Source organism: Nematolebias whitei, chromosome 13 (assembly GCF_014905685.2).
Source record: "Nematolebias whitei isolate Nwh7 chromosome 13, NemWhi1, whole genome shotgun sequence".
In the NCBI taxonomy this organism is placed as follows: Eukaryota; Metazoa; Chordata; class Actinopteri; order Cyprinodontiformes; family Rivulidae; genus Nematolebias; species Nematolebias whitei.
The window spans coordinates 8,010,740-8,029,120 of record NC_056510.1 but is presented as its reverse complement, the minus strand read 5'-3'; the positions used below and the strand labels follow the sequence as shown (position 1 = coordinate 8,029,120).

At 40.2% G+C, this 18,381-nt stretch overlaps 1 protein-coding gene across 2 annotated transcripts; it reads right to left on the bottom strand.

Moving 5' to 3' along the window:
• Nucleotides 1–4,739: 4,739 nt before the first annotated feature.
• On the bottom strand, nucleotides 4,740–16,008 carry LOC119418993 (lanosterol synthase-like). Of its 2 annotated transcripts, none has more exons than XM_037686284.1 (22): nucleotides 15,995–16,008; nucleotides 15,433–15,601; nucleotides 15,181–15,319; nucleotides 15,010–15,118; nucleotides 14,795–14,916; nucleotides 14,265–14,361; nucleotides 13,179–13,314; nucleotides 11,999–12,107; nucleotides 11,282–11,400; nucleotides 10,153–10,250; nucleotides 9,980–10,007; nucleotides 9,819–9,875; nucleotides 9,669–9,740; nucleotides 9,519–9,569; nucleotides 9,202–9,351; nucleotides 8,131–8,227; nucleotides 6,811–6,916; nucleotides 6,072–6,137; nucleotides 5,491–5,571; nucleotides 5,218–5,388; nucleotides 5,038–5,116; nucleotides 4,740–4,926 (listed from the first exon to the last, which is right to left on the bottom strand). In XM_037686284.1, exons 1-22 carry the CDS (start codon nucleotides 16,006–16,008, stop codon nucleotides 4,789–4,791), a joined length of 2,208 nt encoding a protein of 735 aa, XP_037542212.1. In that variant the 3' UTR covers nucleotides 4,740–4,788. The 2 variants fall into 2 exon arrangements, with proteins under 2 accessions (XP_037542212.1, XP_037542213.1); XM_037686285.1 differs by having other exon boundaries at nucleotides 15,034–15,118.
• Between the last annotated feature and the right edge of the window lie 2,373 nt (nucleotides 16,009–18,381).

Below are 18,381 nucleotides of genomic sequence, written 5' to 3'. Positions count from 1 at the left end.
GCGGAATGTAGCATACTGCTTTCTGTGCTACGACTGATGTAATATATTTTGGGTCTCGTAGTTAATCTATACGGGAATGTAGGTGCTGTGACGACATCTGTTGGGAAGAGACGCCAGTCAGATCGAGTTCAAAACTGCTAACGAGCCCGTCGAGGCAGGCGTATATTTCATGCATGGCACTGGAGTATAACATACAAAATGTGCTAAACAATAATGTTACAGGCCCCAGCTGGCACGGTGACCTCGATAACAAAGATGATATCTGTAAAATCAATGTAGTGCGTAAGAACAGGAACCACAGCGAAACTCGTCTTTTCTCCAGACTGCATAGAACCAGTGTTGCCAGATCTCGCGATAGAAACAAGCAACCAGCTCCATGAAAGCAAGCCCCAAAAAAAGCCCAACTGGCAACCCACCACATTGCGTAAAACAGAGGCTGTTTTAAAACTTACATTTATTATGGCATTCCAAATAAACAGCAAAATTATGCTAAACACTTTGAACAACATACTTTTAAGCTCTGATGAAAAAAGCACCAAAAATCATATTTTTTTCTACATATTTATAAAAACAAAACATCCCGACATCTGCGCGTGAGTAGAGCCCCCTAGTGGTCAGCCACAGTATGAGCGTTTGTTTGTGTGTGCACCTGTCTCCTCTCCAACTTGGGCGGGAGCGATAAACAGGAAACGGGGGTGTGGAAGGGACAAACTACCGCCTACCACTCGTCTTTTGCTTTATTGTGTGGAGCTGGGAGATAATCAACTGGTTTCACTCGGAAAGAAAGCCAAGTCCAAATGAGCAACTTCATGTTCAAAAACAAGCCAAAAACCTGCAACCCACAAGATTTTGCAAGTGACTTTAGAAAAAAACAAGCCCAAAGTCGCTTATGATAAGCGGACTTGGCAACACTGCATAGAACGTGAGCAGGAAGTTGCCACGATATAAAAGTGGTAGGGGGCGGGGTTGAGCACCCCAAAGGCTCCGCCCCTCCACAAAATTAATTAAACAGGACTACCTTTGTAAAATTAGCCATCATTAACCCCATGTTATTTTTGTTATCAAAGAATACTTAAATGACATTAAAATATTATTTATAAAATAATATCAATGTGGTTACATCATTTGGGTGTACGTACAACAATAACAGCCGTAATAAATTGTGTTTCTGTTAGTGGTGGGAGATGTGGTGAAGTTATCCGAGCTAAAAGAAGCTATCTGGACATTATGTAATTCAAGTTAAGTGATTTAAACGATGATGTGAAACATATCGCATGTTATTAAAGTTGAAAATGAAGACATCAGGTTTAATTTTAATGTATTTATTCAACACCACAAACTTATGTCACACAACCACTGATAAGAAAACTGAACACTATTGAAAAAAACCGAACTGTAAACTAATGAACTGGACTCTTCCTCTCTGTTGTCATCCTGGATATTGGCACCATGTTGTTTATCTGGCTTGTTCAGGTTGTCACTCCTTTGCTTAATGTAGCTTAAAACATTGAATTGATCGGAAAAAAGAACTGAGGAGAATTTTAAGTGAATAGTTGCTTCAACATCTCTCTTGTCGATGTTCTCCTCTAAGTCAGTGCTCTGTTTTGGAACCGGTCTGCCGTAGGAGCTTCTCCTCACAGGAAAAATAAAAACTCAGTTGGTTGTTGTGTAACCAAACAACACACATAAACATTATCCAGAACTTGTATTTACCTGCTCGACGGCTACCGATTACCATGAGTAGGAAGTTCGACATCGTTCTCGTCAACTGCTGGTCCGCTAAGCGACCGATGTCAGGCTGTTAGACGAAGCGGTCCTGCTTGGCGTCAAATCCGTTGACTCGTATTTAAAAGTAAGTTTTGTTGTTACCTGGGCTTTCAGCCCAGAGGAAGGACCGTACTGCGAGCGGTCCCAGGTAGCGCACATGCGCATTAGGTGAATGTACAAAATTTACAGCACCAACTAATGACCTGGCATTGCAACTACAGCAGATTCAGGGAATTCCTGCAGATACTTGTAAACACCAAAATCGCTTCCTGTCAATGCAGATTTTTTACCTCGAATCAACATCCGAAAAAAAAAAAAATTACATTTCCCCCGCCATGTCAGTGTAAATAGGGTGTGTCACTCGGAACAGAAGTTTGTGGACAGATATTTCCTCTCAATGGTCCAAGAAGGCATCAATAAGGTGGTTTTTCCGCCAATCTAAAGGCCAACCTTTAGCCAGCTGACAGAAGTACTGGTCCAGTTGTTTTGTTGCCAGAAGTCCCATTAGCCTCCAAAATGGTTGCTCAAACAAAGCAGAAATGCAAGGTTCCTTTGTGCTCCAGTGGTGTCGTTTGGTTGTGCAGACACAATTCTGCACTCTTGTATTCTCTACATATGGTCTCACTGAATGTGTTAACTAAAAACACAAACATGATCCTTGTGCAGATCCAGCAGTGTTGCTTTGGTTGTGTTACTGTATCTCCTTTATGGGGAGACCTTCCTGAAGTGCCATCTTCAGTGCAGCGACGCTTGTGGCCCGATTTACATGCCCATCTCAAGGCACACCCACGGTTGGTTCACAGGGCTCTCCAGACCCCGCCAAAATGAATCACCGTCGGTTTAATGATGCAAACAGGTGAGATATTTAAAGCCTCTCGTGTACCTGACCCAAGGAACAAAGTTATACTCGACCACTGACTTGTACGCCTTCAGTCACTTGTGTGTGTAAAGTTGTTGACTGGGTATTTGTAGAAGTCCACCTGCCGACCGCATGCTCCTGACAATGCTTCACCATGTACAGTTAAATTTTCTCAACATCTTTTACAAGCTTTGATTTTGTGTCAGCATCAATCTCGTTGCATTCGTTCTCCAAGTTTTTCCAAGAGTACCTGGACCCGGACATCATACCCCGAGAAGCTCGACCAACAACTGGAAATACGTGATGCAATGCTCCATGACCGGTAAGAAACAGAAAGGGGTCTAGCTGCAGATAATGGGAGAAAATATCCAACCGAAACAGGTCATGTCCAATCCCCAGAAACACATAAGTAAATGAGTAACTTGGCTTGGTGGATACAATGTGTTTCCAGTTGAAGCTTTGACTCCATGGTCTGCAGCTAGGCGCTATTAAAGGAAACATGTCTGTTTGTTTTAGGTTTTTGAAAACCAGCCAGTGTGTGGCCACTTGTAACACCTTTTAAAAAATAAAGAAACTCACAGTACAAAGCATTAAAAACTTTTTTAAGTGCAACAACTGAAAACAATTACAATATTTTCACCGTAGCAACATTTGCTGCTCTGAAACAACACTGTCTGCAGGGAACACGCTAACAGCGTTAGCATAAGTCAGTGGTGGTTTACATTGTTAGCCTAACAGCTAACAGACTTCTTGGATACACGGTTCTTAAAACATTTTTCTTACACGAATGTTTACTGGGCCTAAAGTAAAAACAAAAGCCAAAATTATCAGACACAAACACAAAAGGAAACGGTGAGATAAATGGTCAGACTGTCTTAGAAATAAAACTGTCTAAATCCAGTTTCAGGATCACATCTTCTCCAAAAAGTTGTTCTAATTGCCTTCTTGGATGAGCTACATAGATTTATGAAGAAAAAAAGGTTTACATTAGTTCATTTAGCAGCCAGGTAAGAGAGGTACTACAAATAGGTCCTGCAATATGCAGTAGACGGCAATACTGTGTCACAATAAAAACACTAGAAAGTTCCTGGAGAAACTTTGACGGGGACTGCCTATTTAATATTAAATTATTATTAATAATAAATATCAATATTAATGATTATTAATATTATATCAATGATTATTAATGTTAATAATCAATACTAAGTATTAATCTTAATAAATATAAATATATTTTTAATTTATTAATTATTATTAAAATAATAATTAATAATCACTATTGATAATACTCACACCAATAATTATTATTAATATTAAATATTACTTATTAATATTTATAATTAGTAATATTAAAACAGATAATTAATTTATTTTAATTATTATTATTAATAATTATTAATAATAATAATAGGTGATAATAGGTGCCTTCCATGCATGTTGAAACAAAATGGCTCCATATGTTACTCAGTTTCTGTGAAGAGTTTTCTCCTATTCATTTCCTATGTGAAATTTGGCATCTTCGTTAGCAAAATATGTCGCCATGGTAACTGCGAATGCCAATAAAAGTAATAGCACACTTCCTGTATCCGGACCGGTCGTTTTGATATAACTTTTGTGGGGGTGCACGTTGCGGTTCGGGCTGCATTAAAGTTGAAAAAGATATGCTTTTCAGGTGTAGAATAACAAGTGGGCAGTCACCAACTAGTTCCTGGAGTTGGTGAAATATTGAGTCTTTGTTCGCTAATTACGTCGCCTTGGTAACTCAAAATGCCAATAAAAGTAATAGCACACATCACGGGGCCGAGCCGGTCGTTTTGATATAAATTTTTTGGGGGGTAGACCTTGTGGTTCGGGCCGCATTAACGGAGATAGAAATGTAGACTCACTTCCGAGGTGTAGAATAATAGGTGCCGTCCCAATAAATTAAGTCTGCCTGATCTAAAATACCTAACATACAACAGAAATATCTGCTGTGAGATTCTTTGTTGCAACCCTAAATCTCAAAAACCTGATGGAATAGATGCACCAGGCAATAAATGAGCACATGAAAGTCTGAGTCTTGGAGGAACAAATATAGATAAAACATCTTCAGTTTGTGTTTCAAATTTACAAATGCAAAATAAAAGTCTTAACTAGAGTAAAATTTGATGTTCTGCAGTTCATCACAGCTTCAGCTTCCCAGCCAGGGGACTGCTCGGGTAAAGCCTCGAGAAGCGTCCGAGGGTCCAGACCGGGAAGACGTTTCTGTAGGAGGTGTAACTGATGGCGCAACTTTTGTTGAAGACACCGGCAATGTTTTCCTTAAACGAAACAAAATCATCACTTGCTTTTCCATTGTTACCGGACTCACTTTACATTAATTATGTGTATTATTGGCAAAGACAGTTAAGACATGTAAGCTGCTAACTCACCTGTGGCCAGTCTCCATTGAGCAGCTGCTTCTCAACCAACAACTGAACTCCTCTCTCAATGGCCAGCTGGTCAGGATGTCTGTTTATAAACAAAAGATGTTTCAGTTTTAATAAATTTGTTTCATAATCATTAAGAATCTTAACCAAAACACTCCTTGTACGTGTCGGTAAAAGCTTCACCTGACAGCCATGAGTCCTAGCAAAGCCCAGCAGGTGTTGTGGATCTGAGCAGTGCTGCTCTGGACGTAGCGCCGCTGCTCACACGACTCAAAGTCCTCCCCCCAGCCTCCGTCTGACATCTGCCGGTCCAACAGGAACCGACAAGCCTTCTGCACCTCGTCAGGCACCTCCCTGGTTACAGAGGAAGATTCAGACTCGGTCTGCTCCGCAGGTAAAGTCCTGATCTATTCAGGAGAACCGAGTGTTCTTGAACACGTTCTTTGGTCTTCTTACTCGTTCTCATAAGTGTGATCCATGCAGGCGAAGGCTTCGAGGCCAAACCAGGTTCCGTACGTGAAACACACTCCCCAGGACCTGAGGACGAGCAGAACCAGACGGAGTGAGACCTGTTAGTTAGTAATCAGGTGGTAAAGAGACATTTGTTGATAAATGACGCCACTTTCTGCTGTTGTTGAGAATTGAAGAAAGCAGGACCCGGTTTATGGGAGCTGCCATGTTGGACTTTTGAAACCAGAGTCTGTGCACTCGAGATGTTTAGCTTTAAGCCCCGCCTACTCCCTGCAAACCATCATGATGTCAAATGACTTTCATTTTAAGCATAAAAGAACTACTTATGTGTTTGAAAAGTTAATATTTGAACATACAACAGCAAGGTAAGAATTATATGAACCAACATATGAAAAAACTCTGAGGTGATTTTTTTTTATTTTTACCAACGGCAACCCAGTTTGTTTAGGATGAGGGGGCATAATCTAAAACTTGTTCAAGAACCAGCTAACAGGTAAGTTTGGTCCCATTCTTGGTTCACTTCAGGGGTCTATCAATATTTACAGTCTTTGGTCATCAGGACTCACCCTTCCCAGGATCCATCAGACCTCTGCACCCTCCTGCAGTACTCTAGACCTTCTCTTATAGTGGATCTGAAGAAGAAACACATAATTCTTTGAGGTGATCTATTTGGGACCAGTTGAATTAGATTTAGCCAATGGTTGAAATCCATCTGCAGGCCTTAGGCAAGTAATGATATAAAGTACAAATATACAATCTGTACTATCTGGATGAATTCTAGTCCTAAACTATCCATAAATCTGTCCTAATTTAAACATTAACAACAAGTTAAATTTCATAACGTAGAAAGCATTAAATATTTTATTTGCACTTTAACTGCAAGAAGAACTGTAAACTTAAATAAATGTACGATTAACGAATGTTTAAATATACTTTACTTATAAAGCCAGGCTATATTAGTCTAGCAGCCTCAAAACAAGTTCAATGAAAATGTAAAACACTGTGCAAAAGTCTTGAATTTCTTTATTTCAAGTAGTAGTAGTAATATTTTTAAACTGGGATTAAACAAAAGTATTGTGTTTGAACACTGGTCTTTAAAATATTCATAAATCAAGAGTTAAATGGCCTTACACACAAATAAAAAAAACATTCATCTGAAAATGAAGAGGTACGAGGACTGAAAATTTGTGAGAAAGTAGCAAATATTTAAAGGAAAACTTTGAAAGACCTTCAAGAAGCAAAATATAAATAAATGAAGGCTACATTAAGACATCTGCAGAGAACTGTGAGTGATTTTCTGCATGCCTTATCTCCTCAGCACGGTGATCAGGATAGGACTTCTGAAAGTGCCTCAAAGCCTGAATTACAGCAGACGTGCACTCAACGTATGTGTAATCAATCATGATGTCACCTGTTGCAGACAAACAGAGCAATATTAAAAACACAGATTTACCCTTTTTATTCACATGTTGTTGATGGTGGGAAGGTCTTAATATAACAGTAGGACAAGAGAGAGAGAAAAAGTTGAATGTCATGAGCAACTTGTCATGCTTTTTGTTTGGTTACCAGACTTTCCAACAAAGTAGTTAAATTATTCCATACAGTTGAACACATCTCAGACACAGATGTTTATTGGCAATGACCAGTGCTCAAAGTGGGCCAATACTCAGTGGTACGCAGTACTTTTGAATTTTAGCGCATGTCACTTTTTACAGCGTGCCATCAGTTCTCATAAACCAGCTGGTATTACGTTTTACCGACTGGATCTTAAACTACAATATCCACAAGATTAAGGTTGAAAACAGGAAGTCATGACTCGCTCCACACTGCTTCTGATTGGGTCAAATATAGGGAATCAGGGGACATGCGTCTCTTAAGGAATGATAATTGGTCCAAAGTTAAACGTGAGGAGCCAGTCCGAGGCACAGCTGCCTCTGCGTGAAGCTCCGCCTACTTTTGGGGGAAGCAAACCTCCACTTTGAGAATAAAACTCCAAATTTCTGATGTGTTTACTAATCCGCTTCAAATAAGATTACAGCCACCTCTGAACCTATTAGGTGACTAAATCTTATGGCCTGTCAGCTAAATATTTATTGTTACTACAGATAAACGATTAACAGAATTTTTTTATTTTTTAAACTTTACCAAAAATGGACTGGTCCAATGGTCCTTTAAGATTTATTTTGCTGTTTTGCCTGTCAATAATCACTGTTGGTAACAATAAACTAATTAACATTATTATATAGGATGAACTAACATCCTTCAAGGTAGGTGTCATGGAAAAAAGGAGATTCCCAGAACAGACCAAGGTTTATTTCATCGGATTTATTTTCAAAATTTTGGAGAGCTGTCCAACAATTCACAGAACATGCAAAATACAAGATTACACTCTTATCAGTGCTCTCATCCATGTGAAACCCTGACCTGCTCTAACTCTCTGGACTGGACAAATTGGTTTTTATAGAGTAATCTTCCAGTCCAGGCCAACATTCCCACAGAAGAGGTATTGATCATGATGAGTGCAAAATAATACACATTAAACTGACAGTGGGTACACCAAATAAAGCTGCACAATAGCGGGGAATGTTTGTCGTTTCATCCCATCTCGAGCGTCGACTAACTTACCAAACACCTCGGAGGGGTTGAGCAGCTCCAGGAGTCTTCCTCCTCTCTTTGTTTCATACGTGGCAAATCCACCATCTTTGTTTCTCATGCTCAGCAGCTACAAACCAACAGCAGACACATGGTGGAACGACCAAAACAAACCAGAGAAACTGCATTTTCTACTAAAATGACAAGATAATTCTGAGTACAAGCAGAACAAAGCTAAAATTGGAATTAAAAAATACTTTTCTAAAAGCTATAATTAGCAAAGCCAGAGCAAAAAGCAGAAAAGAACAAGTGCCTAAAAGCTAATTAGCTTAAAGCTAACAAAAACAAAATCAAAGCTAACAACTAAAATTTGGTCAATGGTAGCAAAAAGCTACAAGTTGTGGAACTGTAGCTAAAAGCCAAACTTTAGCTTACATAATAAGTTTCTTTTGGCTGCTCCCTTCTTCAGGGGTCGCCACAGCGAGCAAACTCGCATGAAAGATTTGGAGATTTGTTTTATGACAGATTCCTGATGCAACCTGGGCTCGAACCCGCAACCTCAGGATTACAAGATCATGGCGCTGACCACCAAGCTACCACAGCCCCTAGCTAAACAGTATCTGAAAGCTTAAATTAGCAATACCAGTGCTAAAAGCTATAATGGGCAAAACCGGTGCTTAAAACTAAAATTTGTCAAACACTAGCTAAATTTTAAAAGTAGCTGAACTGTAGCTGAAAGCTAACAGTATCTATAAACCAAAAGTTTCAAAATGGTAGCTAAAAGTAGCAAAAGGGTACCTAAAATCTAAAAGTAGCATAAAAAGACAAAAATAAAGCAAGTATGCTGAATGAAATTTCAACGAGAAGGAATTGAAGAGAAATAAATGTATTTCTATTGCAAATGTTACAAAAACATAAAGCTAACACACTTTCCTGATCAAGCCGAATGTTTTGATATTCAAGGGGTGAATTAAATAATGAGCATGATATAATAAAAGCATCACTTGTTCACAGACCTAAATATAATCTTGTTTTTTCAACAGTGCAGTTACTGGGAGTTTAAAACATCATAAAAACTAAGTGTTCAGTTGTCCAAAAACGCACCACGTTGACGGGATCATACAGGCGCTCTGAGGTAAAGTGCTGCCCGACGGAGGGACAGAGCTCCTCCAGCAGCATCACCGACTTCAGGCCTTCAGCTGTGCAGTCGGCCACGATCCAGCCACAGTCACGAGTACTGAAGGGGAAGCCTCCCTAACACAATACATGAGATATCTGAACCTTTTACCACCCAAAAATCAGAAAACGCTGTATATGGAGGAATAAAACTGTCCAAACCATAAAAAGAACACGTCCATACGTATATCCAGAAGATGTTTTTAAATATGCTACATTTCAGGAATATGTGACGCTGCTTGTACCTTGTTCATCTGCCTGTAGTATTTCTGGTATTCAGGAGGATTTTCAGGTATCTGCGTGGAAGAGGTGGCTCGTCATCAGCAATCTTTTGTATAAAAGTTCAGTTTTTGACACAACTTGTGCCGTTTCCATCAAGAGGCACGTTGCTGTACCTGTGTGATCGTGAGAAATCGATGGGCCTCTCGAAGACACTCGGACAGTTTGGGGTCATTCTGGGCCCCGGCCTGAAAAATACCCAGAACAAACCTGTTTAGCAGCCAGAGACAGAACCACAGGCTGAAGTTTTCACATTTTAACGTTACCTCAAGAAAAGCCTGAACAGCAAAACAAGTGTCCCAGAGCTGCGAGCCGTTTGTTCCCTGTGTGGAAGGAGCATCAGAAGAAAACGAACCAAGGAGTGAAATTAATGTGTATTTGGAAGCTGTAGGAATTATTTAGTTATTAATTTCAAACAAATTCTCACCTGCATTTTCATTCCATCCAATCCCAGCCTGCATCACAGAAAACTCAAGTAAGTTTGGTAAAATTGTTTTATTATTTTTAATCTTTCTGTGCAACAGTTTATAACTGACAGCTTTGACATAAGGGTTTTCAGTTTGGGTAAAGCTGGACGCTTCTGGAGACCGTGGGACTGACCAGAGGTAGTCAGGGATCCTGGAGACGTGCTCCTGAAAAGCTGCAGAGGAGGGTCCGTCCACGTGCCAGCGGACCAACATGTTGATAGTCTTGGAGATCTACGAAGGACGGTCAAAGCATTAAGCTCACTGTCAACGCAGATTCAACATCTACTCAACAGTTTCCTGTTTTTTATTGTTTTTTGACTTTACAGCTAAAGCTAACTCCGATAACGCCAAGTCTTCGACAACTACTGCTACTGTTAAAGCTGACCCTATGTCTAACAATACTTAATGTGCTTTAAAGCTAACATCTTGCTAATACAACTAGCTTTCTGCTACTTTTAGCTTGCAGTTAACCTTTTACTTTAAATGGTGTTTAGCTAGCTTTCTGCAAATTGTATGTTTTAGTTAAATTTTTGTTACTTTTAGTGTTTAATTAGCTTTTTTACCTTTTATAAGTTTTAGCTATCAGTTTGCTACTTTTAGCTGCAAGCTAGCATTTTATTTTTTTATAATTAGCAGATAGCTCCTTTTAGGCTTTCGTAGCAATTTTTAACTTTTAGCTAGTGCTTTGTTTCTTTTTAGTTTTTTAGTTAGCCGTTTGCTACTTTCAGCTTTCAGAAAGCAATTTACTACATTTAGAGTTCAGCTTATTTTCAGCTTAGTCAGCAAATACATTCACTCAACAATTAGTATTCCTATTGCTTTTTATGCTGAAAGTACAGTTTTTTTATTTTTCTAATTTTATCTTAAGTATTTGTTTTATTAAACTTTGCATTTGTTTTTTACATGTTAGCATCCATTTAGCTGATTTTAGCATCCGTTTGGCTAAAATGAGCTATTTTATACTGTTTTTTAGCTGGCATTCTGGTTCTTTTAGACTTTAGCTAATGTTTTGCTGCTTTTAGCTTTCAGCTATCATTCTGCTGCTATTATTTCTAGCTTGTGTTCTGCTGCTTTTAGCTTGTATTTGGCTCATTTTAGCCTCGTTTCTGTTCATATTTAATATTTTAATAACTCAAGTTTTATTGTTTTCAGCAAACATCGTAAGACTCAGCATTCTCCTTTTATAAAATACTGAATATTATTTATGTATTCGTGGTGTTGTAATGCAGAGTTTATCTTATGGATGTGTAAAGTGTTCTTACCGGTCCGATACTGATACACTTGGTGAAGCGGTCGTCAGCCTGGATGTGCTCGTACAGCTCTTTGACAGCCTTTTCTCTGAGTGTGGTGCTGTGGTGGGCTTCGTACACATTCAACACCACTTCAGAGTAACAAACACAAGCGTCACAATGTTAGTGGAGACTGCTGGGGGGGAGAACACCTGTAGAGGAGCCAGACTTTGTTATCTTTGAAATGGTCTCCATCAACAGTTCTTCACACTTTTAAAAGGTCTTTGAACGTTTATGTTTTGACACTGTTTTTTTGTTTTCTACTCATTTATTAGCCGAAGACTTGGCAAAATTCTGCAAAGTGTGCAATGTTGCCCCAGATATCTACCGCTTTACAAAAACTTATTTAAAAGTGATTTATCAATGCTGACTGATAGTGCCCGTCATTCCAGGGTTTTCCATCTATTCTTGGTCTGATTCCGTTCTGGACATCACTGAACGGGCTCAGGAACACTTGCACAAATCACTGTCTGGAAGCGCAGTTCACAGATGCTCTAAAGCTCTATGATGCAAACAGGAAGCCACATGTGAACGCCATCCAGAAACGTGTAGTTTTAGAAAAAGGAATCGGACAAACGTCTTACTCTCCAAACTCTTTTATTTTATACTTATATAGACCTGAAAAAAGAAGACAAGTAAAGACTTTCTAAGTCTGTGTGGGAATGCTGAGGTCAAAAGTACTTTACTTACTGTAGGCAACAGTCAGCAGTGTGCTGTGAGGCGTATACAGGTCACATGCTGCCACGTGGTTCCTCTGAGCGGGCCAGTCAATGGTGGCGTAGTCCTGGACATACAGTTCCTGGAGGACAAACGGCATAAAATTAGTCATTAATAAATGTATTTATGTTCCCAATAACAGTACCTGTCAGAAGTTTGATCACGCATATTCATACAAAAGATTAGGTTTGTCAAACAAATACGATGAATAAATGTTGGCATGCAGGGCACAAGCACTTATTTGTTGGTTTGACAGTAAAAGTCATGAGTACCAGCCCTTTATCAAAAAAAAATCAACACGAAAAGGAGATTTTACAAACAACTCAAAGCCTTAGATTTGTACAAAAAGACAAAGAGAACTGAGCCTATGTGGACGTTTTTCATTTCAGCATTATGCTTTGGAGTGTTGTGATACTCATAATCAAATTCCAGATTCTGTTGTAAGAAATCCACTTGAAAATAAACAGCAAAACCATCAAAACGCACAACTTACTCAAAGAGTCTGAGGGAAAACATGAGTTTACTATAAAAATCCAGAAAAAATGAGAGAAAAATAAGTGGCTAAGAAAAGAAATTTAACTGTCAAGTGATATGTTGTGTATTCATCAGATGTAGTTTTGTTTTCAACCATTAAGGCATGTTTATAACACAGTAATAATTAAGTAAATACAATAGTTGGGTTTTAGTACATCAAATGTTAGCGCAGTATCTGGTCAGCAGGTAATTTAGCTGTGGCAGCTATCTTGATGACACAAAAAGAAGTAGTTACAGGGTTGAGTGGGCAAGTAAGTGTGAAGTGGGACATAATTTGCCAAATTTAGAACCGACAAAACTGAGAAAATTCTAGGTTATTAAAGATTTAATGTCAGAAAGACAAGCTGCTGGGCTCGGCATGATTTAATGAGTGTCATCTGCACTGAATTTCTAACACTTACAGAAAAAAAAAATTATAGAGAAAAAGAGGGAACCTGAATGTAACCCTTGTGGTACACCATCACGAGTAAGGTTATTTAGACTCAAGACAATAGTTCTATTTGACAGGTGTGAAAATAAAGTCACCAAAAAAAAAACGCTTACAGTTTATATTACATAAGTTGCAGCAAATACTCTCCCCAGAACCTTTCGTAACAAAAACAGCTTAAAGACTGGTCACCTGTCTGAGGCTGAGAATTAGCGGATCTTCCTCTGCGGTCAGTCTGACAGCGTAACAGTAGCTCATAGGTAAATAGACCTGCCGACAGTGACACCAAAGGGTTGAGGGATGAGCTGGCATCCAGTCAGGAAACAGCCTGAAACGCACAATAAACAAACGTAAGCTCCGTTTCTTAAGAGAGTAAAACATGTTCAAGCTGTTTCTTGTCGCTCTGGGAGAGACCACAGACTTCTGTCAAAGCTGGACACCAGATATAATCCTGGACGTAGAAACCAGAAGAGGAACAACGTCCAAAAAGATGGTCCCAGGGCAGGTTCAAAGCCCTGCCCCCTTCCCTTTTCTCAGAAACATTATACTTGTCCATGTCAAAGGTAAGGTTGACAGGATCATCTCTAAGATGATTTGTGTTCCTCTGACCACAGCTAAAGAGAATTATAAAAATAGAATACGACTGTAGCCAACGTCCCAGGATGTGGATGCAAGAAGAAATGCAACCCCAGGTTTATCAGATAGCTAGCATGAGTGGTAGAACAAGAGCTGAGGAAACCTTCCAGAACCATTCAAGGTGAACTCCATGGTCATGGTACGGCCCTTTCTGATCTAACGTACATCCTATTTTGATACAATAATTAGGAAGAAGAGCCAGGAGCCTCTAGTATTGACAGGAAAACACAAAAAATACAGACAGGAAGTCACAAAAATGGTGACAAGCCACAAAGTTTTGTGGACAGATGAGGCAAAACGGGGGATTTTTGGCTCCAATCACTTTAGGACTGTACCAACAAATGCATCTGCATCTGCATGTACTTTCTGTTAAATTGTGTTATCTTGGACAAAAATGAGTAAGGAATCAGCTAATAGTCCCTTGTAAGACCTTCGAAAAGTCTGAAAAACCATTGATCAAGATCATTTTAATGGATTAGAAAACAGACTAAAGGAAATTACTGCATAAAAAATAGGAGTGGATTGGGACTTTTGCACAGGAGTGTACATTTCTTTTTTTCAAAAATCATCTGAGAATTTAATATTTATCTTTTCAATCTTCAGAGCAGGTAGAGGCGAACGTAAAATGCTGGTAGAACTTACCACATCTCTGGCAGTAACGTGTTCATTCCCTCCCAGCTGTAGACATTTAAAACAGCGAGCCAGAATTTACCCCATGATGGGATCCCAGTGGCACCACCTGAAACAAGTCAAGCACAAACAGAACTTTAATACTGCTAATATAAAGAGGTATAGTGCTAAACGTTTGCTAATAAGCTAAATAAAGGTTCAAAAACAGCAGACCATGTCTGGATTCAAACCCAAACAAAGTCTTATCAGGTCTCATATCATTGTTACTTTCAATTTAATGTTTTTTTTTGCAAAATGGCTCTATTTTGTCTTTTTATACTACCGGTACTTTTAGTTTTGGCTAGCCTTCCGCTACTTTTAGCTTTAAGCTACAGTTCTGCAACTTTTAGCTGGCCTTTTGCTTCTTTTAACTTTTAGTTGGGGGACACGGCAGAACAGTGGTTAGAGCTGTCCCCTCACAGCAAGAAGGTCGGAGGTTTGCCTCCAGGCCTTGCTTAGTGGAGTTTACGTGTTCTCGCTGTGCACGCGTTGATTTTGGACACCTTTACTGTGCAGGTTGTTCCGAGCACGAACCAGATCCGGGTCGTCAGGACCCACTCCCAGAATCCTCAGCGAGGTGTAGCTCAGCGCCGTTCCAAACACACTGGACTTATCTTCTATATGTCTGCAGAAAACATGGACATACACAAACATGGCTGTCATGATTAATGTTCCCCACATGGACGTTTTTTCTAAGACTCCTTGGACTCTGACTTACAGACCCCAACCACCGTCTGGCAGCTGAACAGAGCGCAGGTACCTCACCATCTCCAAATTCCACACCTCCGGTAGACAAATCTTTGCCACATGACACGTGATAAGGAGACCTGCAACAGAATTCAATAAATTTAAGGTGCTTTTTAAAGAGTCAGAATGAAAGTTATACTACCTGGGAGAAGGAAGAGGGGTCCACCGTAGTCCCCAGCCCAGTGACCGTCCTCAGCCTGGAGGCGGCTGTAGAACTTCATGCCTTTCATAGCTGCATCCAGGGCAGTTTTTGCAGCTGGGGAGTCAGGAACAAACTTGCTCTGTGGAGAAAATCATCATCAATCAAAGAAAGAAAACAATATTGTATTAATTGTGCTTTTACATGTTTGTTGAAATTTGGCATTTATGATCTGTAAAATACGTAAAGACCTACAGTGTCCAAGCCCAAAGAAAGAGCTTCCATCATGGTCTGCTCTCTGTCAGGGGTGTCCTGATCCTCCACATAGTCCCAGGTCTGCCTGCCCTCCACAGAGGTCAGCCTCCAGCGGCTCAGGTCTGTGGCCGGTTCTGTTTTATAAGGTCCCCCTCGCCTCCGCAGGTGCCTGCAATAGAAAAGACAGCACAGATATAAAGTTCAAGTTCTGATCCAATAAACTTCAGGGCTTCTTCTCTCTACTGATGGAGAGATAATTACCGTAAAAGCTATAATCTGCACCAATTTAAATTATCTATGTGTCCAAGGAGACGGGTAGTAAAACATAGCCATTAAATTAAATTTAACTTCAGTTTCTGGTCCAAACAACATTATTTAGTTCTGGAGCTATTCAGAACCACTAGTCTTTGGGAAAATCTTAAATCGTTTTAAAACGAAGGAACAACTTCCGCTTTAAATGAATTAACTTATTTTCAATGCAACTGATGATGTGGTTGGCTTCAACAGAACATCACAAGCTCTGGGAAAAACTTGTTCGCCAAAAAAAGAGTTCAATACTCACGTTCCATCTGTCATCTTGCTTTAACTGGACTCCGACGAAATGTTTTCCGCCGGTGTTTGAGAAACTTTGCCGTTTCTGCTCTTTACCTGGGAGTTGTAGTGCTAGAAAACCCTTTTCACAATTTTCTTAAGGCAAACAGAACAACGTCTCCCAGAAGTCCTTGCGATGCCGTTCGAGTGATTCGCGAGCGGTGGGAAGACATGAGCCGAGGCTCGGCTGTCCAATCACAAACAAATAAGGCGTAAAGATAGGCGGGTCTACTGTTGGGTTACCCAATGACAAGTAGGCAGGCGGGTAAATGGGCGGGATTATAATAAAGCTGTCCAATCAGAATTGTCCAAAGATAAACACGGCACATGTGCTCATCGTCCCTAAAAAAGCAAGTGGAGACTTACGCTGAAAAAAATCCAATACAGTATCCCCTTTTTATTTATATTTGTCCATGACACCCAATTAATCCTATCAGCTACTTAGACAAGCATGTCTTTACATAAAAACCTGGATGTCCCTAAATTTTCTGCTTTTAAACACAGACAAGATTGAGGTTTTAGAATTGGACCTAAGCACCTTAGGAATTAATTTTTCAGTCTTTCACCCTCCTTAGATGGCATTAATCTGGCCTCCAGCTCTAATGTTAAAAATCGTAGTGTTATTTTTGATCAGGACATTTATCCCCCACATTAAAAACATTACTAGAACTGCTTTCTTCCACCTGCCTATCGCTCCAGTTAGGGTTGGCTTGTCATGCTGTCTTAAGCTTAGACTACTAGAGGTCAAATTGACATCATTTCCTTAAATGAATTGTTAAAATTGAATAGTTTTCATTTGATACTATTGCTATCTTAACATGTGATTCTTGACCTGCCATTGTGTATCTGTTCCTCTCAAACCCAGCAGGTCGAAGCAGATGGCCGCTTGTCCTGAGTCTGGTTCTGCTAAAAGTTTCTTGAGGGAGATTTTCCTTTCCACTGTCACCTTCGTGCTTGCTCAAGATGAGAGTTCTGCGATGGAGTTAAACTCAAAGCAGTCTACTCCTCAGATAAATGTAATTTTTTTTTTAAAATATGAATGTTTCTGATTACTTGTTTTATATATATGAATATTTTTGTTCAGTCTCCTGAGACGACTTCTGTTGTGACTTGGCGCTTTATAAATAAACTGAAGCGTGACAAGAAAATTGTAAACACTAGAAGGAAAAATTTATCTTTGAAACAAAATATAATTTTCTGCAACAAAAAAATGTAGTAGAAAAATAATAAAAAATTATGAACATCAAAACTAAACTAAACTAAAACCTGGATAAAGCCCACGCATGCACGGAGAGAGCATGCAAACTCCACCCAGAAAGGCCCCCGGACCGGGATTTGAACTGGGGCAACCTGCTCGCTGAGAGGCAGCAGCTCCACCAGTTGCGCCACCGTGCTGCCCTTGATGTATTTCTATGCAGAAAATAGTTGTAAATAAAGGTAACACCTGGAGTACCAGGAGAGCTACGTACGTCTCCTCTTCACTGACTTCAGCTCCGCTTTAAACATTAACCTCCCTCACAGAGTGGTGGGTCAGCTTTCAGCCCTGGGACTCCCATACTCCACCTGTCTCTGTCTGGACTAAGGACTTCCTGACAGATTGCACACAGTGTCAGGGTGAGCCCTCACACCTCCTCAGCCATCAGCATTGGCACTGGTTCACCACAGGGCTGTGCGCTGAGCCCCCTGCCCTTCTTACTGTGCACACATGACTGTGCTCCCGCCCACCACAACTCAATCCTCACGTCTGTAAACAACATCACTGTAGTAGGGCTCATCCCTGGAGGAGACGAGACAGCCTGAGATGGAACGGCTGACAGCGTGGTGCAGATACAACAACTTGCTCGTGAACACAGCTAAGACCAAGGAGCCAAGTAAAAGGAAACGGACATCCAACAACTACACATCCATGAGGACTGGGTGGAGAGGGTGTCAGACTTCTGTTTTTTGGGAGTCCACATCATGGAAGACCTGACCCGGTATGCAAATACAGCAGAGTTGGCAAAGAAAGGCTGAGCAAAGACTTTATTTCCTGAGAGTCCTCAGCAACACCTAAAGCTGCTAGTGTCCTGTCGCTGCTCTATAGAGAGCATCTTGTGCCACTGCCTCTGTGTTTAGTTCTTCAGCTACACAGTAGCACAGATGAAAACACATAAGGGAATCAACAACACAGCCCAGAAGAGGATGCTCAGTGCCCTCTCTTCAAGAAGTGTACAGCTCCCGCTGTCTCAAGAAAGCCACAAATATTTTAAAAGACTCCTCGCACCCAGGTCACACTGAGTTCCAACCCCCTGCCATGAGGCAGGAGGTCCAACAAGAACAAAAACTACAGGAAAAAAAAGAGGAAAAGAAAAGAGTATG

What these genes read in the sequence shown, in the direction of transcription:
- LOC119418993 (XM_037686284.1), bottom strand. An exon ending in GAACAACCTGCACAGTAAAG is followed by an intron (nt 14,362 to 14,794) that starts GTGTCCAAAATC and finishes GACTTGTTTCAG; the next exon opens with GTGGTGCCACTGGGATCCCA. An exon ending in CACCGTGCTGAGGAGATAAG is followed by an intron (nt 6,138 to 6,810) that starts GCATGCAGAAAA and finishes TTTCTTCTTCAG; the next exon opens with ATCCACTATAAGAGAAGGTC.